We start from the raw sequence: 27,425 nt of genomic DNA on the forward strand, positions 1-27,425 counted from the left end.
AAACAACAACAAAGTTGAATTGGCAATCTCTAACTCTGCTCATGTAATGTCGCCCACAAAGTTACACACATATATATTTTGCAATCTCTTATAGGTCTAAAGTGGGGTGCAGTTTCAGAACCTCAATGCCTGCTTGTCTGCCTTCCTTCCTTCCTCTCTGAGACACACAACAATTACTATACAGTCTTTCTGCCTTCCATGATCTCCCCAAAACAGAATGTAAAAATAAGTGTGAGAAATACTCCTGTGCCAAGACCTTACTTGGGATGTATTTTGACAATGAAGTAAAGGTATTTTCCACCCACCCATTTCTCCTGGATGCTCAAAGACAGAATTTATCTCTTTTTCTGCCTTGGAATCTGTCCGTTTTTATAACATCGCAATCCATTATTCGGTGTAGTTGATTAAGAAAGAACTCAATAATTTAAAATATTGAAGCATTTTCAACACTAAATGATCCCTTCCCTCTTCTCCAACTAGTGCAATGCTTTCCATGCACCTCTGAAATGCACAATAGAGAGGCCATCAAAAGAATTTCTTTGCCGCTGCTTCTTGCTGACTCCTGCAGACACAATAGAAAGACAAATCCATTAGCTCAACTGACTTCAGAAAGCTTTTTGTCTATCTCAATAAGTGACTCTTTCAGAACCAGAAATGCTATGAAATTCAGAGGAGGAGACAGGGCAGCCCCCACTGTAAGCTTCTTGGGCTGAAATTTAATCTGAAATAATTAAGCTCACTACAGTCTTCAAGAACTCCAAACCAATTTAAGGCTAACTACTGAAATAAGATTACCCATTACTTCAAATCACAGTGAAGTGACTGACAGAAGCCAAGCCATTTAGACCAATATTATTTCCCACGAAAAAAAAGTTTTTGCCCTCCCCGTCTCCCAGGAGCACTCTGCAGGCCTCCCAAACCCTCTGCATGCCCTGTTTTTTGTGAAAAAGGGGCATGCAGAGAGTTTGAGAGGCCTGCAAAGTGCTCCTGGGAGACGGGGAGGGTAAAAATGCGATGTGGGGGGGGGGGGAGGCGAAAAACGGGCCCGTTGTTTGCAAAACAGGGTGTGCAGAGGACGTGGGAGGCCTGTAGAGTGCTCTTGAGGGCTGGGGAGGGCAAAAACAGCCCCATTTTTGAGAAAAACAGGCCCATTTTTCACTCGTTTTTGCCCTCCCCAGCCCCCAGGAGCACTTTGTAGGCCTCCCAAACCCTCTGCACGTCCATTTTTGCGAACAACGGGATGCGCGGGGGTGGGGTTTCGGGAGGCCAACAATGCTGTATTCAGTGTATAAGATGCACCCAGATTTTCACCCTCTTTTTTTGGGGGGGGGGGGGGGAGGAAAGGTGCATCTTATACTCCGAAAAATACGGTAGTTACATGTGACAGTGAGAATGTGAATTATAAGGTGTTTTTTTAAAAAAACAAACACACTTTTGAAAATTCCTAAGCTTTTACATAGCAAAGACTCCACAAACATAATGGCAAAAGTGCATTTGTGCTAAGGCACCAGCATCTTAAACCCACTAGTGTCAGGGATAAGCAGCATCTCTCTGTGTGTTTCTAACCATTTAATTTTATGTGCCTCGTACATTTTTAGGGCTTGCTTAGAACAGGCCCATGTTCTTTTCTGAGCCGGTCATTCAGTTCCATTCCTCAAAGCTCCTCCCTGTTTGCAAGGTGTGTTCAAGCCGACACTCACCTGTACATGATGTAACCAATAAAGAGTAGCGTCTGGATTGCTACAAATATAAAGAAGTGTGTTGTGGATAAACATGATGGAAACGTTGGCAACTCTGGACATTTGGGTTTTTCATTTGATGGCTGAAAAACAAACAATAAATTGAGTTTTTCAACAAGCCGAATCTATGAGTGTACTCAAAATAGTTTTGATTGACATGATCTTCAATCAAATTAAAACATATGAAGAACGGTTACAGGATTTGGACATGGCTAGTCTAGAAAAAAGAAGGATTGGGGGTGGTGGTGGCACATGAGATAGCAGTATTCCAGTATTTGAAAGGTTACCACAAAGAGGAAGGGATCAATTTAGTTTCCAAAGCAGCAGAAGGCAAGACCAAAAAACAACAACCCACCAATGGATGGAAACTAATCAAGGACAGAAGCAACCTGGAATTAAGGAGAAACTTCCTAACAAGTGAGGACAATTAACTTCTTGCCCCCAGAAGTTGTGGATACTTCATCGCTGGGTTTTTTTAAGAAGAGACAAGACAGTCACTTCTCTGAAATGGTAGAGGGTCTCCTGCTTGAGCAGGGGGCTGGACTAGAAGACCTCCAAGGTCCCTTCCAGTTCTATTCTGATTGATTGATGTGCATGCATGCTTTAAAAAACATGTTTGTGTGTTTGAAACACCCTGTGTTAAGAAAAGTCCAGGCTGCACTTTGGGAGTACCACTATATTGTATTTATTGTTATTCTTTTATTATTGTTATAAATAACTCAAAGTGACAAACTTACCTAATATTTCTTCCTATTTCCCACATGACAACCTTGTGAGGTGGTTTGGGCTGAGTGTGAGTGAATGGCCCAAAGTTATCCAGCTGGTTTTCATGCCTAAATCGGGACTAGAACTCACAGGCTCCTAGTTTCTAGCCTGGTGTTTTAATCTTAAAACCAAACTGGTTTAGATTATGCACTGTGAACTATACACTAGTCCAGGGGCCAGCAACCTGCGGCTCTGGAGCCTTATGTGGCTCTTTCATCCCTCTCTATCGCCGGTCGGCTCCACAATTGATAATGCTTTCAGTTAGGACAGATAGAGGAAAAAGGATGCCACACTAGGAGGAAACTCTATGGTGGGGGAACCAGGCTTCCGGTCAGCTCCAGAATTGAACAGGGGGCTTCAGGTCAATGTTCCCTCTAAGCTGCGCGCCCACGCACATAACAAGAAAACGCCGCGCAAAAGTTTCAAACTGCAGCAGTGTTTTTTAATGTCTTAAAGTATGACTGAAAATATCCCCCCTCCCTCCCTTCTCTCTCTGCACGGAACTCTCTCTTCCAGCTGGTGATTGGTGAAATCAAGGAAGACTCTGCCCGGAGACTGATGACGCTGCAAAAGGGAGAATTCCCATTGGTCCTATGGGGCTTCCTTGGTTCCTGGGAAAATGTGATTCGCTGGTTGTAGCCTGCATTTCTCTGCACATCCGGGGTTTCTCAGGCATCTGAAGCCCCGTTCTGGACTGGGCAGTCTTTCTGCGATCCCTTCGCTTTGGGGAGAGAGGGAACCAGCGTGGAATTGGACTGTCTGAGCCAAAGGGGTCCACGGGATCTTGAGACTGGATTTTTGAGCAGTACCATTCCACTCTTTCCTTTCCCTTTCTGTCCTTCTTCTAGCTTCCTTTCCTTTCCTTTCTCTTTTCCTTTCCTTTCCTTTTCCATTTCCTTCCTTTCTCCTTTCCTTTCCATCTTTTCCATTTCCTTTCTCTTTTCCTTTCCCTTTCCTTTACTTCTTTTCCCTTTCCTTTCCTTATTTCCTTTTCCCTTCCTTTTTCTTTTCCCTTCCCTTTCCCTCCCTTCTTCATCCTTTCCTTTATTCTTTCCCATTTCCTTTCCTTTTCTTTTCCTTCTTTGATTTTTCCTTTCCTTATTTCCTTTTCCCTTCTTTTTTCTTTTCCCTTCCCTTTTCCTCCCTTCTTCATCCTTTCCTTTCTTCTTTCCCATTTCCTTTCCTTCTTTTCCATTTTCTTTCCTTTTTCCTTTCCTTCTTTTCCATTTCCTTTCTCTTTTCCTTTTCTTATTTCCTTTTCCCTTTTTTCTTTTCCCTTCCCTTTCCCTCCCTTCTTCATCCTTTTTTCTTTCCCATTTCCTTTCCTTTTTCCTTTCCTTCTTTTCAATTTCCTTTCCTTTTTCCTTTCCTTTCTTCTTTCCCATTTCCTTTCCTTTCCTTTTCCTTCTTTGCCATTTCCTTTCCTTTCCTTATTTCCTTTTTCCCTTTTCTTTTCCCTTCCCTTTCCCTCCCTTCTTCATCCTTTCCTTTCTTCTCTCCCATTTCCTTTCCTTCTTTTCCATTTCCTTTCCTTTTTCCTTTCTCCTTTCCTTTCCTTTCTTCTTTCCCATTTCCTTTCCTTTCCTTTTCCTTCTTTGCCATTTCCTTTCCTTTCCTTATTTCCTTTTCCCCTTTTTCTTTTCCCTTCCCTTTCCCTCCCTTCTTCATCCTTTCCTTTCTTCTCTCCCATTTCCTTTCCTTCTTTTCCATTTCCTTTCCTTTTTCCTTTCTCCTTTCCTTTCCTTTCTTCTTTCCCATTTCGTTTCTTTTTTCCTTTCCTTCTTTTCCATTTCCTTTCCTTTCTCTTTTCCTTTCCTTTCCCTTTCCTTTCTCTTTTCCTTTCCTTATTTCCTTTTCCCTTTTTTCTTTTCCCTTCCCTTCCCTTTCCCTCCCTTCTTCATCCTTTCCTTTCTTCTTTCCCATTTCCTTTCCTTCTTTTCCATTTCCTTTCCTTTTTCCTTTCCTTTCTCTGTTCTTTTCCTTTTCTTCTTTCCCATTTCCTTTCTTTTCCCTCCCCCTCCCTTCCCTTCCTTCCTTCCTGGGGGTCTGAGGGAGAGGACCCTTTTCCTCCTTGCCCCCCTCCCCAACATCTGCTCTGATGGCAATTATGGCTAAAAAAAATCAGGTGCTCAGGCACTATACTTTTCCGCACACACTGAAAAAAAATTAGAGGGAACATTGCTTCAGGTTAGGATCTTTGTGGCTCTTTGAGTGTTTAAGGTTGCCGACCCCTGCCCTAGTCCAAACTACAGTGCTGATTCCCAGCTGCCCCTTCTCTAGTATTACTGCTGCTGAGCAACATGGCTGCCTTCCCCTTCCCCAAGAAAGGCTATTTATGGAGAATTTGTTTTATCAGTGTTTGGTCCCATCCTAAAAGACTAGGAAAGGGCACCTATAAGGAGACGCAACCGCAGATGATGGATCTCAGCCCTTGCCCTGTTAGTGTACGTGTGATTCTGTCACTGCCCAAAATCACTAAAGATGCCAATTCGTCAAGTTGTAGACATGCTTCTCATAAGTCGAAAGGTTTTAGTAGATTTACCACAGAAAACCAATTTTAAAAGCCCTGACGTTGTTTTGATAGCTGTTTTTTTCAGGCCAAGGGCTTTCTGAGTGACGCCTATATCAGGCCTATATTCCAAGAAACGCTTAAGGCCGGAATAAAGCCTACATTTCATTTAGCTTTAATTTAAAATAATTAAATACTGAGGTGAGTACTCCCTTCTAGTAGATTACGAAGTATGTTAACTTCCAGTTCAGGTAGTCCTCATTTAACGACACTAACTGGGATGGCAACTCATTAGGCAAAATCCCATGAGGCGGCTTAGCTTAGCAGTGACAGTTCCAGCAATCCCAGTGGGTGTCGCTGAGTGAAGCCAAAGAGTTTATAAAGCAAGGATCAACCTGGTTCCAAACCATTCTTGGAAGGAACTACCTTCATTTCAACTCCTCCGTCCATCTACTTCCCACTATCTTGGTTGTTTTTCCTGCCCGCTTACCCACAGCTACCAGCTCTGCCCACCTCTTCCCATCACCACTGTGCCCGCTCTACTCTGCCATTTTTGCAATGAAACGGGGGCAGAGTTTTCCAGTCTCAGCCATCATGTTGACTTTTGGGGACACCTCTCCTACCTCCCCCCTCCCCCGAAAAACCCCAAGGACACAAATAGCAATAGATACCATGTTCTTCTGGACTAAATGCTCAATATCCCTCTTTACAATATGGAGATGTTCCTTAATGTCGTTGAAATGCTGTGTGGTTTCGTAGATCCCACCAGAGGAAGCTTGGTGGTGCTGATTGCTAGTGACTAGACGCAGAGTTTCCGCCATGGAATTTCTGGAAAGAGAGTCAAGAATGCTCACATCAGAGAGGCCCTTTAATGCACCTGAACTTTCTGCCTCTTGAACCCACAGAACAAATTAAATGGAACATTTGAGCTAAAGCTCCACATTAGTTGAGACAGAAAGATCTCAACTAAAAATACAGATTTTCTAAAAAAAAAAAAAAAGTATTGAGCTGAACTGCCTCTGGAATCCACAGAACTTTATGTATAAAGGAAACAAATTAAATGGAACAACTAAGTACCACATTAGTTGGGACAGAAAGATCTCCAAAAATTTTTTGCTAAGCATTTATAGATAATATCCAGCTTAAACAATAGGGTGTTCTTTTTCTGATGAACTCCAGTATCCAATAACTTATGAAGACCAATGTTTTAAAAAATAACAGCCAAACGGAATACTTCGGGCATAAGTATAATTGGAGTTGAATAAAAGCTGTTATTGTATAACCATAATTACACTTCTTGTAATGAAATATACTGCTATTGTGCAAGAATTTGATAATTTACCAAGTTATTAATCTGAGGAAGTGTCATGTACTTTTCATAGGTTTTAATGACTCTATGGAAATTTATTTTTCTTAAAAAACATGGGGAAAAATCACTTGAAGAAAATTGTATTGATTGGTAGGTGTAAATATGTAATTTTTTAAAAACTCAGACATAGTTTAAACGTCCCAGTGAGTTTGTGAGAAAAGATACACATTGGAAAAATTAATAACAATTTAAGCTATACCTAGCTTTTTATAACCTAAATTATTATTATGGCCCAGCGATGTGCTATTTGCTTTCCTGGCTTTGGCTACATCCCTGGACTTGTCATTTATTTTCTCCCAAAAAAGCAAATGGTCAAATTAAAAAAAAAATCACAATGGGTTCCCCATTTTCCTCCTGTTTGCCAAAAAACCTCCTGTTTGCCTCCCAAAAGAGGGAAAAAGCAAAGCAGCTGGCCATGGAGCTGCTGGCTTTGGGGAAGCAACCTAACAAGCAGAAGCGCTGTGCCCAGAAAGAGGAGAACAAAAGTGTTATTTGCGCTGCCCCTAGGGGGCAGCGGGCTGCAGCCAATTTCCTTCCCGCCACACCGCCATTCGTGCTGGCCACGCCCATCCCCCTGGGCTTATTTTCTGGGTATGGGTAATATTAGGTCCACCCCCAAAAAAATTAGGGTTGGGCTTATTAGGTCCACCCCCCAAAAAATTAGGGTTGGGCTTATTATTGGAGTGGGTCGTGTTTTCAGAGAAACACAGTATGTTATATGACTTTATTTGCCGATGCACTGCAACAAGGACCTCAAAGGCATTTGCTACGTCGGTAACATTAAGAGTCATTAAAAAAAAAAAAACCTTTATATGTATAGGCCATCTAGGAATAAACAGAAAGTGTGGAATTTCAGTGACCACGGTGTCCCAACCGACTACAGAATCTTCGCCTATCCTCGCACCCACAATAATTTTTATTATTATTGTACAGGCTTTGTATTTAATCTATTTTTAAGGAGTATTTATATTTTCTACTATGTATATGGTTTTTTAGTTGCTGTCTGTACACCGCCCCGAGTCCCTTTGGGGAGAGGGGGCGGTCTATAAATTTAATAAAATAAAATAAATAAATAAATAAAAAAGAAAGGGAACTACTTATTGGTTGTAGTTCACACCTCAACAACAATCTTATATAATAATGTGAAACCCTTGTTGGACATAAGCTGGTATGTTATGTCTTTCACCCATGAATCCTTACTTCATTTCCCCAACTTGTCTCAGAACCTCTTCTTGAGTTTTTACGATATTGCCAAGTTCTAATTGGGAAGCCTGTAATTTTAAAAAAAGAAAAGAAAAAAAGAAAAGAAACGGAGAATAGAACTGTTAGTGAAAAGGAGAAAACCGTCAAAATACAGACGTGTAACGTAAGTAAATATATGCACCAACAATATACCTGCCCTTGCTGGCTAGGGACATTTGACCCTCTTTTGGAAATCTCTTCTGTTACCGCAGAGACGTATCTTCTCTGTTCATCCAGAATCATGTCTAATTGCCTGTTGAGCTGTTTTATTTCCAGGTGAATTCGATTTTGGCCTTCGAAGATCTGTCTCAGCTCACGATCACTCACCGTCTCAAAGATATCATCCACTTTAAAACCAAACCACACAAGTGGGACATTCAGAAAGCAACTTAAGTCTCGTTTCATCTTTTAAACCAGTTTTATAAAAATTGTATTACAAAAACAGGAGTTAAAGCCGCAAACTGACAAAGGTAAACTCGTAACGTTTGCAGGTTTGAAGGCTGCACCAATTTTGCTTGACATGTTAAAAGCCACAACCCAGAAATGGGCAAAACCAAAATCCATTTTCAGAAGGGAGTTCAGAAGGATTTTTAAAGGAATGAAACAAGGCTCCTAAGGTTTTTGCAAACTTTAATGCACCTATTACATTTCTTAAACCTCCTTCCTCTCCAACCCCACACCTTTCCAAACCCCAAAAACAAAAACTAAACAAAAAAGGAGCTTTTGGGTCTTCTTCACACTTGCGGAGGGTTTTTGGAAACATCTAAAATATGCTTTGGGCCGGTGTGCAGTTTCCCAGCTGCATAGTGTACCTACATGCTAAAGGAACTGGTGTGTATAGCAGACAGAATGCATTGCAAAGCAAAGATCATTTCTTCATTTTTCATTTTGGATTCCCCTGTGAAAATTGTAGAACTATAGAATTCTCTAGTCCAGGGGTGTCAAACTCAAGCCCCGTGGGCCAGAGTGCTTTGATCTGGCCCACGGGGCCACCTTGGAAACAGGGAGGGACTGGCCTGCGGTGCCTGTGCCAGAACGGCCGTCCCGAGCTCTGTTTCCGTTGGCAGGGGGTTGCAGGCCATTGCAGCCAGAAATGGGAGCTCGGGAGCCCGTTTTCGCTGGCAGAATGCTTGGGCCACCACAGGCGCTGACATAAGTGATGTTGAGCTGCCCCCCCCCCCCTGACCGAAGTCAAACACAACCCTGATGCGGCCCTCAATGAAATAGTTTGACACTCCTGCTCTAGTCATTCTCACATGGACTGTCTAGGAAAGAATCCTGTCTGCCAACAGACCGGAAAGAATGCCCGTTGAGAAACGCAATTCTTTCAATGAAGACTTGTCTGTCTACATCGAGTCTATCCCTTGACCACTTACTTGGCTGGCTCTGCATGTCCGGATGCTCTTTCTTAAAGTCCTCTTTCCTTTTGTCCAACTCTTGCTGGAAATGCTGAAACTCTTCTTGATATTTCTCTTTGTCCTTTTCAGCAATGTCTGCATCTGGTGGAGGCTATGAAATCAATTCTGAGTAAAAAGGCATCCTAATATTTGACAAGCACTATTGGCATCAGGCACTCTTGAGTTCACGTTTTGGGGTGTCCGGGGAACAGTTCGAAGAAGCTGGCTCGTATGCGCTGCCTGTTCGCCTTTATGTAAAGGGAGCTATGGGGCTGTATTCCCTGATTTTGACCTCTTATTTCCTGCCAGACTTTATCCTCACTTGTGAGTTGACAAAAGTCTGAAGCAGGGTGTTTGTTTTACCCTGGCTATTCCAGAATCTTCTGAATCAAGCCTCTAAATGCATGAGAAGTGTACAGAATCTTTGAGTTACAATCATAATGGAGGTCTGTAGAGATTCTCGGTCATCCAGGTCATGGCCAACCCAGGACTTTCTGGGTTTTCTTCTTCTTCTTTGAAGGCGTTTCGCTTCAACCTCTCTAAAAGGATGCAAATGACCAGCGGTTTCAAGGAATATAAACCCTTCCATTCCTCACCATCCTGTCAGAGCCGAAGAAGCTTCTTGGATGAGAGAAAGAAAAAACCAGAAAGTCCAGTTGCCTCTTGAAAAAAGCATCTTTGGGACAACCATAACCTGAATGACTGAGAATCTCCTTAGAGGGGATGTTGACTGTCAGAACTTTGGATCTGGGTCATAATTCCTCTCCCACCACCCTCCCGGGTAGGCCCATCAGAATTTCAAGCGGTTGCTTGAAATTGTAAGTCCAAGACTACCAGTCTTTGCACAAAAAAGGCTGCTTTTAAGTGCCAAGAAAAAGCAGGGCCAGCAAGAAAGATGAAACAAGGAGGAGTCTAGGTGAATAAAATATCATTCTCCTCCTTCTGGGAACATAATTGTGTGATGGGAACTGCCTGAATATGGCTAAAGCACTCCCAGTTCTTTCATTTTTGACCTCTCTAATCTTTTCATATACTTTAAGTCTATAATTCCATCACAAATCTATAATTAGCCCGTGTTTTTTTAAACAATAAAAGGTTATCTTTTCAGAAAAGGAAAGATGCCCTACTCAAAGATTCAACTTAGTTGATCTGCAACCTAGCTGCAAATTACTGTTTTATTGGGAATGCACGCTCTGCATATTCTTAGACTTCGTTCTCTCCAAAGTGAGCATGCAGAACCAATATAGAAGCCAAAGACACCTACCGTCATTTTGCCAGGCTCCGTCAATTGAAATGTCAGGAATGACAAGACATCATGGTCATCTAGATTAAAAAAAAATCAGAGATGTGTCAAAAAGAATTCGTCTACATTATCTTAACTCAGTAGAATGACATAAAAACCTAAAAGACATCACATTTCGCACATTATCTGGCCGGGAGCACAAAGGCCAACATTAGGAATGTTGAGTACATGAATGTTTGTCTATGGCCAAGATTGACAACACACTTTTGTTAACTGTGGACTAATGAGATGGGATCCACGTCAAACAACAGCAAGTAATCACGAATGGACTTTCACTCCCCATTCTAGCAAGCTATGCTTTGCTAATCATGTGGGAGGAAATGTGTGTCGATAAGACAGACAGACAGATAAATGTCTATAGATGTGCATATTTATCACAAGGTTGCATTGGACAAAAAAGCAGAAGGTAAGGAAGCAAAGGAGTTTCCTACAATTCTAGGTTTCAGTAAATGATTTGGAAGACCTTGTACGATAATTACAAAAATTGCTCAATCACAAGGGCAAATTCTAGTTCTCTGCAGATTGAAAGGTGAATTTCAAATATTGGTCATCCAAAACATCTTATGGTCTGGACTTCAGTCATGACATTTCCTTTTCATTTGAGGAGTTAAATCAAATACTTTCTTAACCTTGATCCTCTTAAGATGTCTGGACTTCAGCTCCCAGAATTCCTCAGCCAGCATCGCTGGCTGGGGAATTCTGAGACTTGAAGTCCAGACATCTTAAAATGGACTAAAAGTTGAGAGACATTGCCTTCCTTATTATACCAGTGCATAGCTGGGTTCCAAGCAGTGGTGGGTTGCAGGCGGTACGCCCCGGTACAGATGTACCGGTGCCTGCCAGAGCAGCGGGTACAGTTCTGGTATGGTGCTTCGGAGGGCGCACCCACCCGCCCGAGCTCCTTACCTGTATTTGAGCTCTTCGGTGCTTCCGCGCACGGCACCTGCATGACGCTCCGCCAAGCAGCTGGAGCATCGCAGAGGCTCGCGGAGGCGTCGCAAGAGGTAAGGACACATGTGTGCGCTACGCGCGTTCATGTGGTGAATGCTGGGCCCCGGAACCCACCACTGGTTCCAAGGTATCACTGCTGCTTTGAGCTTACATTCCTCTAAACCGTAGTCCTCTCCTACAAAATCTATGGAACAATGAACTGGACAGATTTCAAAGCAGTCCGAGAGATTAATGGACATGAAAAGAAAAGTGAATTCTTTTTCTGAGAATACCCAGTCCTTTGAATACACCTTCAATTTAGATTAGGGTGTGGCCAGTGGTGGGTTCCAGATCCCGTTCCAACTGGTACGGTTGGAAAGGGCCTGCTGGCATCCACATGGACACATACAGCACGCGTGCATGCATCTTAGCACCCCCGCGACGCTCCAACTGCTCAGCGGACCGTCACACAGGGGCTGTACGTGCCAAGCACGTGCGCGGAAGTGCCAAAGACTTAAAAGACCGGTAAGGAGCTTGGGCGGGCAGGTGGGCCCTCCGGAGCATCGTACCGGAACGGTATCTGGTGCTCCGAGCAGGCTCTGGTACGCCCGTACTGGGGCATACTGCCTTCAACCCACCACTGGGTGTGGCTGAAAAGGACACCCCTGTCATCTTCCACATGATGTAAACAAGTGCCAAGAGGACAATTTCTTGATCCCATATACTCAGTCTACTTAATTTTTCTGCTGCTACCAGTGGTGGGTTCCGGATCCTGTTGTTCCGGATCCTGTTGTAACCGGATGCATGCGTACTTATCGCCCACGACGCTGTATGCTCCATGTGTGTGCGCGGAAGCCCTGAACAGCTTAAATACAGGTAAGGAGGATGGGCAGGCAGGCCCTCCACAGCACCGTACCGGAATGGTACCTGGTGCTCCCGGCAGGCATTGGTACGCCTGTACCGGGGTGTACCGGTCGTAACCCACCACTGGCTGCTACCCAAAAAGATTATCATCTTTGTGTCAGCTTCAAATTTTTTTTGAAACAGATATTAAGTTTGCAGGCATTTTGACTCAGTATCTATCTATCCCAACAACTCATTTCTTGGGCAAAATCATCAGGGGAGAGGTAACTTGAATGGTAAAAGTCACCTGCGAGGCCACCCGTTGCTGCAGAGATGCCAAAGTAACCTTGAGGAGGCAGCACCATGTTTTCAACTTTGGCACAAAACTCATAGTCTTCTTTGTCTGGAGTAAAGCCATTGTTTATTAATACCTTGGAAGAAAAAGAGACAGAGATGAATCCATTTGATACAGAATTAGGCCAATGCTCTACTACCTGGTTATCCAAACTTTTGGCTTGCCTGGGCTGCACAGAGTGAAGAGGAATTGTCTTGGATGGCATATAAAACCTATAATATAGTTAATGTATATAAATATAAAGAGCCGTGGGGATACAGTGGTTGAATAAAGTACTGAAGGCGACTTCTGCTGACTGCCAGCAGTTTGGCAGTTCAATTCTCACGGGCTCAAGGCTGACTCAGCCTTCCGTGGGTAAAATGAGGAGCCAGATTGTTGGGGGCAATAGACTGACTGTGTAAACCGCTTAGAGAGGGCTGTAAAGCACTGTAAAGTAGTATATAAGTCTAAGTGTTATTGCTATTGCTAAATCACATAATAATGTTAAAAGTTTACAATTGTGTGGGGCCCCATTACTAGCTATCCAGGGCTGCATTCAGCCCATGGAACTGCAGGTTGGACAGGACTGGTCTACGAACTGAAGAAGCATTTTGGATGAGAAGTGAAACGTTTTCAAGGAAAAAAAACCAAGAAAGTCCAGTTGCCTTTTGGAAAAGCACCTTTGGGACAAACATGACCTAAATAACTAAGAATCTCTATAGACACTGGTCTACCTAGTACAGCAATGGCGAACCTTTTTTGGCTCGCATGCCATAAGTGGGCGGAGCGCAGGGGGGTCATTTGCGTGCCGCACTCATAATGCAATGCGCCCCCCCCAGTGCGCATGCGCTCACTACAGGCACCCCCCCCCATTTTTACATGCTTTTTTCGCCCTCCCCAGGCTCCAGAGGCTTTATAGGAGCCTGGCGAGGGCGAAAACAGCCTCCCCCACCCCACCCCCGGACACCCTCTGGAGGCTTCAGGGACCGTCAAGAGGCTTCCCTAACGCCTTCGGAGCGCTCAAAACGACCCTCCGAGCAAACCAGAAGTCACTTCCGGTTTGCTCAGAGGATCGTTTTGAGCGCTCCGAAGGCTTCAGAGACCGTCAGGAGGCTTCCCTGACGCATCCGGAGTAGTCAAAACGACCCTCCAAGCAAACCGGAAGTCCGTTCCTGAACTTCCGGTTTGCCCGTAGGGCCAGGTTTTTGCGCTCCGAAGGCTTCACGGAAGCTCATGAACCCTCGGGGGCGGGGGCTCTTTTCACCCTCCCCAGGCTCCTATAAAGCCTCTGGAGCCTGGGGAGGGCAAAAAATGACTTTTAAAAAGGGTGAACTCAGCTGGCCAGCGCGCGCATGTGCGCTGGCCAGCTGACAGGGCAGCGCCTTGCGTGCCCTGACAAATGGCTCCATGTGCCACCTGTGGCACCCGTGCCATAGGTTCGCCATCACTGGCCTTGTAGATTTGTATGCAACTAAGGCTTTTCCACCAGTCCTGTGACCTTAATCATTTGATAGGAGTACTAAATTATGTCAGACAAATGACTTTTTTTCAATTATCATTGTTGTTTTGAAGTACATGGAAAATCTCTTTTGTCCTCCAAGATAAAACAGTCTGTTTCTGGGTCTCAAGCTTTGCGTCCAGGGACTGAGAAAGATCTGAAAGATCTTATCGATTGTGATACATTATGACTGCCAGACCTCTCTTCCCACCTCCAAATTATACTTCTAAACTCACGGGTTCCGATTATTCAAAAACCACATCATTAAATATGCATGCAGGAAAGCATAACGAGCGCTGAAGTTACTTACAGAGAGTGTCTTCTGATAGTAAACAACTTTTGCGCGGATGGGATAAGGCTTGTTACGAAAATCTCTTTGGCACGATGCCAACGCTTGGGTGGACCCATCGCTTTAAAAGAGAAACCTCTTATCAGTACAAACTTAGCAATCAGGATAAGCCACAGATGAAAATGAAAACCCATCTACATGACATACGGTCCGTCTAGGACAGGGGTGTCCAAACTTGGGAACTTTAAGACTTGTGGACTTCAACTCCCAGAATTCCCCAGCCAGCATGGCTGGCTGGGGAATTCTGGGAGTTGAAGTCCACAAGTCTTAAAGTTCCCAAGTTTGGACACCCCTGGTCTAGGATAATACAAACATAGAAGCCGTCTATAAGTAGTCCTCAACTTACGACCAAAGTGGGGACCAGAATTCCCACTTTTCCTTTTCGCCATGATTTTTAAAGGGAATCCCTGTGGCCGTTCACTGAATCAGTGGTTGTTAAGTGAATCTGATTTTCCCCATTGACTTTTGGGAACCTGCTGGTAAGGTCACCTGTGGGGATCGCATGGCAACCACTGTACATGACAACCACTGTAAAAACATGCCAGTTGCCAAGCGCCTGAGTTTTGATCATGAGACTCTAAGGATGCTTCGATGGTCATAAAGTGAGGACCGGTCATAAGTAAATTTTCGCAGCTGGGTTTTTTTGGGGTTGTTCACTTTGAATGGCCACTTAGTGAATGGTTGTAAATTGAGGACTACTTGTATTCAATGAATAAAAACTACAATCCCATCTCACCAAACAACACCTTAAACCAGGCATGTCCAAAGTGCGGCCCAGGGGCCAAATGCGGCCCTTTTTCAAATTGCAAGCGGCCCGCAGCCTCTTCTCCCCACTGGAGTTATTTGTTTAGTCTTTCATAAAATACCGTATTTTTCGAAGTATAAAGATGCATCTTTTTCCCCTCAAAAAAGAGGCTAAAAATCTGGGTGCATCTTATACACTGAATACAGCATTTTTTGCCTCCCAAAACTCTGCCCCCTTCACCAAAATGGCTGTGCATAGCCTTTAGGAGGTTTTCAGAGTGCTCCTGGGGGCTGTGGAGGGCATAAATGAACAAAAAATGGGCAATTTTTTTGCTCAACTTTGCCCCCCCCCCAGCCCCCAGGAGCACTCTAGAAGCCTCTTAAAGGCTATTCATGCCCTTTAAAAAAAAGGCCCATTTTCGTGAAAAATGGGCCATTTTTGGGAGAGTGCAAAAACTTTTTTTTTATTTGCCTCTTCAAAATCTTGGTGCATCTTATACTCCGAAAAATACGGTAGTCAATTCGCATTTAATGTTAAGGATTCAAAGAATGTCAGACTGAATGATTGGCCCCACACATTTTCACCTCACCAAATCTGGCCCTCCTTGCAAAAAGTTTGGACACCCCTGCCTTAAACCATGACATAATACATAATGTCTAAACCTGGATTAAGAGGAAGTCTGGTTATTGTTTCTTGTGGCATGCGTTAGCAGACATTCGTCATTAAGATGTCAGTTTTGAAACTGGAATGGGTGTGGGAAGGCTCATGAAACAAATAAACAAACCTGGGAACAATGGATAAATCTTCTCAGAAGACCACTCCTCCCAGGATTAACACTGGGCATGTCCTTAGTTAGACTGGCATTTCATGGCGAGGGAAGCAAAAAACTGGCATCGCGAGCACGCACAAGATGAGAAGTTGGCGAAGTATGGGCTGAGGAGATGAAGAGCAGGGAATAGTGTGGCAAAGAGGAACTGAGCCAAAATTTTAAGGAGTTTGAGGGAAGGATAAAGAAGTGGGATGGAATTTCACTTGAGAGACAAGGGACAAAAACAACCTAAGCTGCTCTAGCAATTGAACTTGTACCACTTGGACTGGGGACCAAGAAATGAATTTCAAGGCAATTCAACTGCTCATGCTTTGGTCACCTTATGATTGGACTACTGCAATCTGCTTTACATGGAGCTGCCCTTGAAAACCACTGAGAAGCAGTAACTGATCTAGAATATAGAGACCACGGGCAATTGTGGATATTCACATCATGGAACATCTTTGCTTTGCAAGCTATACTGGTTCCCAGTAGATTTCCAGTTAACCAAAACTGCTACTTATCACCAGTATAGGGACTGGCAATTTAAGAGACCCTCTCTCTTCCTGCCCATCTTATATGATCTGGCACAGTTAGTATGCGCCAGATTCCATCAGTTAATCAGTCGTGTGATGGGACTTGGGAAGTAAACTCCATCTTTGTAGCATCTCCCCTCCAGAACAGCCTTCTCCTTGAGATCTGTCTGGCTCCCACACTGACCGTGTTTAAATAAGCCCTTAAAACAACAGAATAAAAGAGTTGGAAGAGACTTGGAGGTCTTCTAGTCCAGCCCCCTGCTCAGGCAGGAGACCCTATACCTGGGGTGTCCAAACTTTTTGCAAGGAGAGCCAGATTTGGTGAGGTGAAAATGTGCAGGGCCGACCATTCAGCCTGACATTCTTTTAACCATTAACATTAAATGCAAATGAACTATTTTATGAAAGACTAAACAACTCCGGCGGGGAGAAGAGGCTACAGGCTGTTCGAAATTTGAAAACAGGCTGCAATTGGGCCCCCGGGCCGGACATGCCTGCCCAATACCATTTCAAACAAATGGTTGTCCAATCTCTTCTTAAAAAGCTCCAGTGTTGGAGTACGCACAGCTCCTGGAGGCACTGTTTAATTGTTCTGTCAGGAAATTTTGCCTTGGTTCTAGATTGTTTCTCTCCTTGATTAGTTTCCACTCATGGCTTCTTGTCCTGCCCTCAGGTGCTTTGGAGAATAGCTTGATTCTCTCTTCTTTGTGGCAACCTCTGAGATATTGGAACACTGCTATCATGTCTCCCCTAGTCCTTCTTTCTCTTAAGCTAAACATACCCAGTTCCTGCCACCGTTCTTCATATGTTTTAGCCTCCAGTTCCCTAATCCTCTTTGTTGCTCTTCTCTGCACTCTTTCTAGAATACAGGTGGCCTCCTGTGTTATATTGTTTTTAGAATGTATTGTTTTTAGAACGGTCTTCCTTGTTCTACTCTACTTGTACTTTTTAAAATAATGACTTTATTACTGTACACCACTGAGAGCTGTCATGGAGGTGAGAAGTTCATAACTTAAGAAAAAAGATAAACGAAGCAGTACTAATAGTTACGGTTCTCTGCACTCTACTTTATAACTTTCAAATTTTTCCAATACTTGGAACCCAAGTTATTTGTTCTATCCACTCAGCAAAAAATTAATAGACATCACACACACACAAACACACACACACACACCTCTCTTCTGGAAAACCAAGATAGATCAGATCAAATTCAACCTACTTTTGATGGTCATAGTGGAGCTTGCCATTATTGCCGACAACAATCACCGCAGGGTTGTTTTTCTGCGAGAGAAGGAAATAAAAATCAGCATAAAGATAGGAGACGATGTGAAGACTGAAAAACCCAGTAGGTCCAGACAAATTATTTAAAGTTCAACCCACAGGGTAAACCTCAATGTCCTCTCACTCACCTTTGCATCGTTGTCAAAGGAGTCAAAGAAGATGCCGACACCATTCCAGTTATCTGCTGCACCAAAAACTGGGCCATCTAATCCTTGTCCTTCAGTGTACCAGATTGCCTGTTCAGACACATGGAAATCTAAGCAAATTGTAGGCCCTCCAATTCACGCAACCACCATGTTTGCAAACTCCTTGTCACTGCATTAAATTGTTTGCTAGCCTGAACTGACGAACTGAAACTAAAATAATTACTGAAAGAGTTACTGCGCAGGTCATAAGGTCTTATCTGACAATGATGCACTGCGCATGCTTAACATGTTTATTACTTCACACATTCCAGAGACTTCTCTTCCCTTTTGATCTTTGTCCGTCTTCCAGGAAACTGGGAGACAGAATTGCTTCTACCAAAATGTAACAATTAGATCATTTTGTTTTATTTCCATTTATTATTTTTGTATTAAAGCTTGTTTTTTTAATTAGAATATGTTTTCCGGAATTTTATTTTCATTTTCGCACCTTAAAAAATATGCCTGTTTGGAAACGCCGCGATCTAAGCCTCATTTAGTTCAGGGTGAAATCTTCCCCTGACACTCCTGACCCCATTCTTATCTTGTTTCATGTTGGAGGCACCAGTTAAAGCGCTTCCGGGTTGAAAGGATTAGTGGGTGACATCACTATCGCCCACTACCAGGAACCTGTGGGGGCTCCTTTCATGCCCCCATCAAGGAGCTGGAGCAAATGACAAGAGATCAGCCCGCCAAGCAACAGCACTTGGGTCTCGAACGCGGGCTTGCTACCCTCCAACCCAGCGTTTGCAAACTGCAGCTGGTGTGACATACCAATCCATCAGCTCCTACTCGCCCTCTTCCAGTCACTCGGAAGGTCACTTCAATTTCCCAATATTCAAATATGGACTTGTTTTTTGTCCATACGGATCCTCTTTGGCTTTTCAACGAAGGAGTTATTCTGATCTGATCAGCACTGGGGATAGCATCTAAAAAGGAAGGTCACCATTTTTAGTGATATGTTAAAAACCATACTTGTTAAAAGAATTCCAAAATATTTGTATATTAGATTTTTTAAAATCCTGTCTTTATTATTTTATTATAGCTAACTCAGGGGTCGGCAGCCTTAAACACTCAAAAAGCCACAGCAGTCCTAACCAGAAGCCCCCGGTTTAATTCTGGAGCCGACCGGAAGTCCGATTCCCCCACCATAGAGTCTCCTCCTAGTGCGGTGTCCTTTTTCCTCTCCTGATCGGAAGTCCGATTCCCCCACCATAGAGTCTCCTCCTAGCACAGCATCCTTTTTCCTCTACCTGTCCTAACCGAAAGCCCTATCAATTGTGGAGCCGACCAGCGACAGGGAGCCACAGCAGAGGGATGAAAGAGCCGCATGTGGCTCCAGAGCCACAGGCTGCTGACTCCTGTACTAACTCAAGGAAGCAACATACTTAAATATTCCTCTCTCCTATTTTGCCCACAACAACCTTGTGAAGTAAGTGGGGCTGAAAGACTCACTTAACAACTGCATCACTTTGTGATAGAATTTCAATCCCAACTGTGGCCATAATTCAAGGATTACTTGTTACCATTGACCACAATGAACAAGGCTAGTCATCAGGAATACAAAAGCACTCAAGATTTTAAAACCCGAACTTTAAAAGCTCAGAATAGCGATTTTCCAAGTCACTTCCCAGGTTTCAAATTTACAAGAAATTTCTAAGCTGGGGAGTGCTTTTGGAACTTGAGTTAGCTTTGCAAATTGTAAGACTGTAGCTTCGGCTAACTTTAGTCCTGAGACACATTTGTAGATCTGGGATGTGGAGACCGAACAGTTTGTGGACATTACAGAGTTAGATCTGGCGTGAATCAGGCACATCCAAGCAAGAGCAATGTTGCATTAAACATCAGTGCCATTGTACCATATCAGAGAGCCAGCACTTTGCCTGGGAACATCCAGGTTCCCAGCCCTATAGGACCCTGGACCGCAGTGAGTGATTCTCGGTTGCTTGCTTCTCTCTGACTCACCCGAATTAAAAAGCAAAATGAAATAAATAAGACTACAGAGGAATCATTGAGTCCGTCATCTGTACCTCTATAACTGATTGGTTTGGTTCTGCAACCCAACAAGATAGATATAGACTTCAGAGGATAATTAGAACTGCAAAAAAAAACAATTACTACCAACCTGCCTTCCATCAAGGACCTGCCAGAGTCAAAAAGAGGGTCGTGAAAATATCTACAGACCGCTCACATCCTGGACATAAATTGTTTCAACTTCTACCCTCAAAACGACGCTATAGAGCACTGCACACCAAGACAACTAGACACAAGAACAGTTTTTCCCCGAACGCCATCACTCTGCTAAACAAATAATTCCCTCGACACTGTCAAACTATTTACTAAGTCTGCATTACTATAACTATTAGTCTTCTCATCGTTCCTATCACCCATCTCCTCCCACTTATGAATGTATGACTGTAACTTTGTTGCTTGTATCCTTATGATTTATATTGATAGTTCCCTAGTATGATTTGATTGGTTATTTTACCCTATGGCTATCATTAAGGGTTGTACCTTATGATTCGTGACAAATATATCTTGTCTTTTTATGTACACTGAGAGCATATGCACCAAAGACAAATTCCTTGTGTGTCCAATCACACTTGGCCAATAAAGAATTCTATTCTATTCAGCTCTTACAAAGGCAGATACTGTATTCAGAATCACCGAGATGAAAGGAATTTAGGACCTAATCCAAAGAAACTCCTAATCTTATCACAGTGGGGAAAAACACACACACACTGTGCTGTTTCCAAGCTAAGCTACTGTACATAGTCTAGAACAGTAGCCCCCAATCTTTGGGACACAGGGGACAAGTTTGGTGGAGATACGTTTTTCCGCGGAACGGGGTGTGCATGGCTTCATGTGCTGCCTGCATCCCCCGGATGGGTTTGCACAGCCCAGTTTCTGGCATGTTGTGGTCTTGTGCTGGTCCATGGACCAGGGATTGGGGATCCCTGTTCTAGAAAACAAGATTTCAAAGGATCAATTTTCATAAATGAAAGGCAGGTCGGCTGTAGATCACACTATGGATTTTATATTACATTTTGCAGGTTGCAGTAAACACATACCAAATCTTGCTCTTCGATCCCAATACTATATTCTGGGAGGTGTTAGGAAACGTGATAATGGGCAACAATTTGGGTAGGCTGAGGGATCTTTCTCAATATTGTTCCAAATTGTTTTAAAGATTAACACAGCACTTTCTTAACTGTTCTTCAGTTCTAACTTAAAAGGCCGTTAGGTTAAATGCTAGTTTTTGTCCAATAATTGGAGTTAATTCGCTTTGTATTTCAAGTGTTGATTTAATCAGTAACAAAAAGTCAACATGTTACTTCAAAAAGAAGTAAATCCTAGAGTCAGTTGTCCACCAAAAACAGAGTTCAAAAGTAATAACCATTTTTAAGATAAACAATTTATTATAAACCAGAATGGATAAACAACTGAAAAGCGTGTTTATGTACCAGGAATGGGTGTTCTGTTCACATGCAAAGCAGGACAAGAAGTCTCTCATTCTAGAGATCAGGGGTGTCCAGCCTTGGGAACTGTGAATTTCAACTTTCTGAATTCTGGAAATTGAAGTCCACAAGTCTTAAAGTTGCCAAGACACCCTTGCTGTAGATAGTAACGAATCACCATATAGCCAGAGTTTATACTGTCAATTCCAAAATTTGACTCAGCTACTCAAGAATATGAAATGGAACGGCAAATGATCAAGAAATGATTGACAGACAAAAAACTAAAGACATCAGCTTAGGTTTTACATATTGTATGAGCATAAAGATATTCAGTCACACTTTTATACTTGACATATATGAACAAGCCACTCTGCAAAATCTGATCTTTAACTTCGAATCTAGATAGGATAAAGAAGAAATGAAAGCATGTTATTATTCTAAAGTTGTTATATCCAATGGAGCACATTTGCCATCGGTTCACATGAATCCTAACCATATGGCAGAATACAAATTATCATCCTGCAGTCACATGTCAACACGAACACAAACAAAAGGCACTTCTAGCTATAAGGAGTAAAGGCAGAAGGCTATTGTTTCAAATTTAGCCATCTTATGTAATAAAGTAATTCCAAAATAGAGCAGGAAAAAAAATGAATTTAATTCCCTGAAGGAACCAGGGATCCAGAGATCTCTTATTGAAACACCTTCACACCTCAATGCCATATCATATGGTTGATTTCCTATAATGAAAGATGATTATTAGCCATCTGCCTTTAGAAAACAGCAGAATTCCCAATGGAAACAGTAAATAGCTGAAATAGAGTTACTCTACCAGCGGGCCCTGAAAACCTAAATCTTTTACAAATTATAATTTAAGCACATCATAATCTTTAACAATAAAGTATTATGGTATCTGTGCGGATACATTATGCCAAAAAGGCAAAAGTGCCAAGAATGCTATCACCTGCTATAATGGAAAAACTGTTAACAAAAGAGCTGGGAGACTTCTCAGCTATGACAGATGTAGAAGTTTGGTTTCAATGATTGAATTAATTTAGTTTCTCAAGAAGGAGAGGCACAACTTTTAGTTTTTTCAACGACAATGTTAAATAAGTATGGAATAGAAAGACCAGGGGGAGGGGGGCTACTTTCAGGGTTTGAGAGTAATGAAAAAGGTATCTTTGTCAGTATAGGAGACGAAATTCTCATTCCACTCATCTAACACGAGACTTTATGGAATCTGCAGCAAGAGACTATATATCAGTGATGGCGAACCTATGGCCTATGGCAGTGCTCCCCAACCTTTTTATCGCCGCGGACCGGTAAATGTTTGATAATTTTTCCGTGGCCCGCTTGTTTTGATTTAATAATTTTAATTTAATTGTATTTAAACATGCCTTCAAAATAAAATACAGCTACACCAAAATGTCACAAATGTCACCTAAGACAACAACGAAATCAGTATTATTTGAAACTCAAAGTTATGTTTCTTCAAGGTACTCGCTTAATTAAAAGTGTTATATAATGTCAGTATCACTTAACAACGCTCCTGCTTAGCAACCAAAATGTTTGCTCAGGAACTCTGGCATTGAAGTGTGCAAGTCTTAAAGCTGTCAAGTTGCAAGACCCTTTGCACCCCTAACCCTTTAGGGAAAAAAAAACCCAGGGTTTTCAAACCTGACAGCTTGAAGACTTGTGGACTTCAACTCCCAGAATTCTGAGAGTGATTGATGCCCTTGGTGGACTTCAATTCTCAGAATTCTGGGAGTTGAAGTCCACCAGTCTTAAGAGCCAATTTTGCAGATACCTGGACAAAATTGGCTCTTAAGACTGGTGGACTTCAACTCCCAGAATTCTGAGAATTGAAGTCCACCAGTCTTAAAACAGCCCCAAGAAGCGAGGAGGGAGAAAAAGAGACGGAGGCCAAGGAGCTTCCCCCCCCCCCCCCGCAAAAATCTTATCAGGGAGCCGGCGGGCAGTATCAAATTAGCTGATCACGCAGCATGCACGGAAAGCAAGGTTTGACCGGGTGGGGGAGTGAAACTCCAGGGCTAATTCCCCATGAGAATTAGCCTCTGTTGCCTCTGAAGCGATATTTTGCTCCAATGCAATATTTTGAAACTTTAAGCGCCCCTTTCCCTTTTTTCTTTTCAACCCACAATGATTAGGGAGGATCCTGAAGTCGGGCGGGGCTGAGAAGCGAGGCGGCAGAAAAAGAAACGGAGGCGAAGGAGCTTCCCCCCCGCCCCCTCCCAGCAAAAATCTAACCGGGGAGCCGGGCGGGCAGTAGCAAATTAGCCGATCACGCCGTGTGGGCACTGGGCAGTAGCAAATTAACTGATCACGCGGCGTGATCGGCTAATTTGCTACTGCCCGCCCGGCTCCCTGGTTAGATTTTTGCTGGGAGGGGGCGGGGGGAAGCTCCTTGGCCTCCGTTTCTTTTTCTGCCTCCTCGCTTCTTGGGGCTGTTTTAAGACTGGTGGACTTCAATTCTCAGAATTGTGGTGAGGGAACAGTGGTGAGGTTTGCCTTTCGGCCAATCAGGAAGCAGAAGTTCCTCAGGCGGCCCGGTGCCGATTGATCCATGGACTGGCACCGGTCCGCGGCCCGGGGTTTGGGGAACAAGGGCCTATGGAACCATTTGTCAGGGCACGCGAGGCGCTGGCCAGCTGAGTTCACCCTTTTTTAAAGCCATTTTTCGCCCTTCCCAGGCTCCAGAGGTTTTATAGGAGCCTGGGAGGGCGAAAGGAGCCTCCCTGGCCCCCCGGAGGCCCTCCGGAGGCTACATGAGCTTCCCTGAAGCCTCCGGAGCGCAAAAAACCAGCCCTACAGGCAAATCGGAAGTTTGGGAACGGACTTCCGGTTTGCTCGGAGGTTTGTTTTGACTGCTCCGGAGGCTTCAGGGAAGCCTCCTGAAGGTCCCTGAAGCCTCCGGAAGGCTTCCGGGGGGGCAGGGAGGCTGTTTGTGCCCTCAACAGGCTCCTATAAAGCCTCTGGAGCCTGGGGAAGGCGGAAACAGCATGCAAAAAATGGGGTGTCGTGCCTGTAGTGTGCGCATGCGCACAGGGGGGTGTCGTGCATTGTATTATGGGTGCGACACACCTGCACACGAACCCCCTACGCTCCCCCCACTTATGGCACGTGATCCAAAAATGGTTCGCCATCACTGCTATATATAAAAAAAATCTTGCTACATATGATATGGTGAGTACATGATCACTTGGAACAGTAATTATACTCACTATATCATATATTGCAAAAATTGTTATTTTTTTTAATACAGCAATGTTTTTCAAAAGGTGCGTGGATTTCCCTAGCCAGGGAAACTCTGGGAGTTGATTGTACATTTTAAAGTAGCCAAGTATGAAAAATACTGGTATACAGTAATATAGTGCATCTGAGTTTAATTTGAATCATGGCATCCGGCCCTCTCAATTCCTGGCAAATAGATGGGGAAGAAATGGAGGTAGTGACAGATTTATTTTCCTCGGCTCCAAGATCACTGCAGATGGGGACTGCAGCCAAGAAATTAAAAGACGCTTGCTCCTGGGGAGGAAAGCTATGGCAAATCTAGACACCATACTAAAAAGCAGAGACGTCACCCTGCCAACTAAAGTGTGTATAGTCAAGGCTATGGTTTTCCCAGTTGCAATGTATGGCTGTGAAAGTTGGACCATAAGGAAGGCTGAGCGCCAAAGAATGGAGGCCTTTGAACTCTGGTGCTGGAGAAAACTCCTGCGAGTCCCTTGGACTGTAAGGTGATCAAATCGGTCAGTCCTAAAGGAGATCAACCCTGCCTGCTCTTTAGAAGGCTGGATCCTGAAGATGAAATTCAAATACTTTGGCCATTTAATGAGAAGGACGGACTCACTGGAGAAGAGCCTAATGCTGGGAAAGACTGAGGGCAAAAGAAAAAGGGGATGAAAGAGAATGAGGTGGCTGGATAGAGTCACCGAAGCAGTAGGTGTGAGTTCAAATGGACTCCAGAGGATGGTAGAGGACAGGAAGACCTGGAGAAACGTTGTCCATGGGGTCACAATGGGTTGGACACGACTTCGCAACTAACAACAACATATTTGCCTAGGAACTTTTTAATATTTTGTGTCCTACTTACCCTGGTTTGTATTAGGTTGCTCCAAAACATTGGCAATGTGGACTAACTCAGAGCATCAAATTTATTATTTATTCGTTGCCTTCATTATTTTTATAAACAACTCAGGGCGACAAAGATTCCTAATACTCCTCCCTACTCCTATTGTCACCAGAACAATAACTCTGAGTGTTCGGTTGGGTTGAGAGAGAGTGACTGGTCCAAAGTCACCCAGTTGACTTTCATGCCTAAGGTGGGACTAGCACTCACAGTCTCTTGGGTTCTAGGCCAGCACTTTAACTACTACTACAGCAAACTGATTTTCTTTTCCAGATATCCTCATCAAGCAGAGCTAAATGCCTATGGAGATTTTCAGTCATCCAGCTCATGGTTGTCCCAGTTGCCTCTTGAAAAAGCACCTTTGGAACTCATCAAGCAGAGAAACATCCGGCTTTTGCCAGGCAGAGAAATTCTGGATCAAGTAATCACTTTTCCTATTCTATCCTCAAAGGCAAGGAATTAGGATTTTAGAAGATGAATCAGCGCAGGAGAAGGCAATATGTCTGAGCTAATGGTTCAAGAGTGATTAATGGGGTTTCCTCCCGTTAAGAAACATAAATCATATCTGGATCCCAGGATTCTTTGCACTATTTATCCCTGAAGGGCAAGTTGTGAAAGAATACTTTAGAATTCTTTAAACCCAAACAGATAACTTCGTAACTTTGGGCCAGTCACTCACTCTCTCTCTCTCTTGTCCCAACCCACCTCTGGGATTGAGAAACAAAAATGTCCATTCCTTCTTTACACCCATTTGTATTAACAAAAGATGAGGCAACAGCTCACAAAGGCTGGATGTTACCTTTAGAGATAAGATGGTGATGTAAGAAAGAATCGATATTTTTTTACACTCCCCTAAATCGTTCTCGTCTGCCTGGAATCCACACCATATATCGGATATTAATACAATCCAGTGAGTCCAGAGGTATTTCAAGAGAAGAGTACTCCACTCCTCTGCTTGCAACAGAATACCTTATGCAACCAGGCTTGACATTTTGGGCTTGGACAACCTGGAACTACACCGATTAAGGTCAAGCGTAGTACACAAAATGGTCTGCTACAACGTCCTACCTGTCAATGACTACTTCAGCTTCAACTGCAATAATACATGGGCAAACAGTAAGTACAAACTCAAGGTTAACCGCTCCAAATTCGATTGCAGAAAATACGACTTCAGCAACAGAAGAGTCAATGCCTGGAATGCACTACCCGACTCAAACCCTCACAGCTTCAACCTTAAACTGTCTAGCGTGGACCCCACCCCATTCCTAAGAGATCTGTAAAGGGGGGTGCAAAAGCGCACCAGGGTCCAGGGTGCCTATCGTCCCTGTCCTACTCTCCCCATTTATTCGTACCCATTTCATGTATTCATAATCATGTTTATACTTACACCTGTTATCTCGTACGTGTTTGATAAACTAAATAAATAAATAAAAGATAAATGTTCCTATTAAGACCACAGAGAAATCGCTTCCCTGATTTATAAGCCAACCAAGAGCCCCGGATAAACTAAGCTGAGCCGCCAACCCAACCCAGCTGCACTCTGCGTATGCCCAGAGGCGCTCCTGCCTTCCCGAGCTGCACTCCAAGGCTAATCGCTTGATCCTTCAGAATAGATTCCCGAGCCGATCGCAAGGTCAAAGGAAGATCCGTTTCCCCAGCCCCTTGGGGAATGAGAGGGCTACTTACTGCCCGTGTGCATCCAGAAGGGCACCGATCCGTCCGGCTGCACCAAGTGCGGACCCTTAAAGCTGTACTTGTATTCGAACCGCCGGTGAGGCGCCGCCGCCCCGGGAGCGCCGCCGCTTTCCGCCTGGCCTGTGGCGTCTGCCGGGGAGAGGAAGAGGCTGCTCAGGCACAGACACGCGGTGACCAAGAGCTTCTTCGCGGCCACCGCCGCCGAACCGTCCTTCCGAGCCCTGAGTGCCACCATCTTGGACTCTGCTGCATGGAACCCGGCTTGGCCAACAGGGCGCTCGCTGATTGGTCC

General features: G+C 43.8%; 1 protein-coding gene across 1 annotated transcript; it reads right to left on the minus strand.

The window, feature by feature from the left end:
• Positions 1–27,425, minus strand: LMAN1 (lectin, mannose binding 1). Its single transcript, XM_081942153.1, has 13 exons — positions 27,125–27,425; positions 18,605–18,759; positions 17,777–17,884; positions 17,587–17,648; positions 14,240–14,339; positions 12,405–12,528; positions 10,286–10,344; positions 9,001–9,133; positions 7,778–7,971; positions 7,583–7,653; positions 5,685–5,841; positions 1,701–1,822; positions 1–562 (listed from the first exon to the last, which is right to left on the minus strand). The coding sequence occupies exons 1-13, from the start codon at positions 27,366–27,368 to the stop codon at positions 526–528; spliced, it is 1,566 nt and encodes a 521-aa protein (XP_081798279.1). The 5' UTR covers positions 27,369–27,425; the 3' UTR covers positions 1–525.

The sequence above is a fragment of the Natrix helvetica genome (genome assembly GCF_964273705.1).
Source record: "Natrix helvetica genome assembly, chromosome: 2".
In the NCBI taxonomy this organism is placed as follows: domain Eukaryota; kingdom Metazoa; phylum Chordata; class Lepidosauria; order Squamata; family Natricidae; genus Natrix; species Natrix helvetica.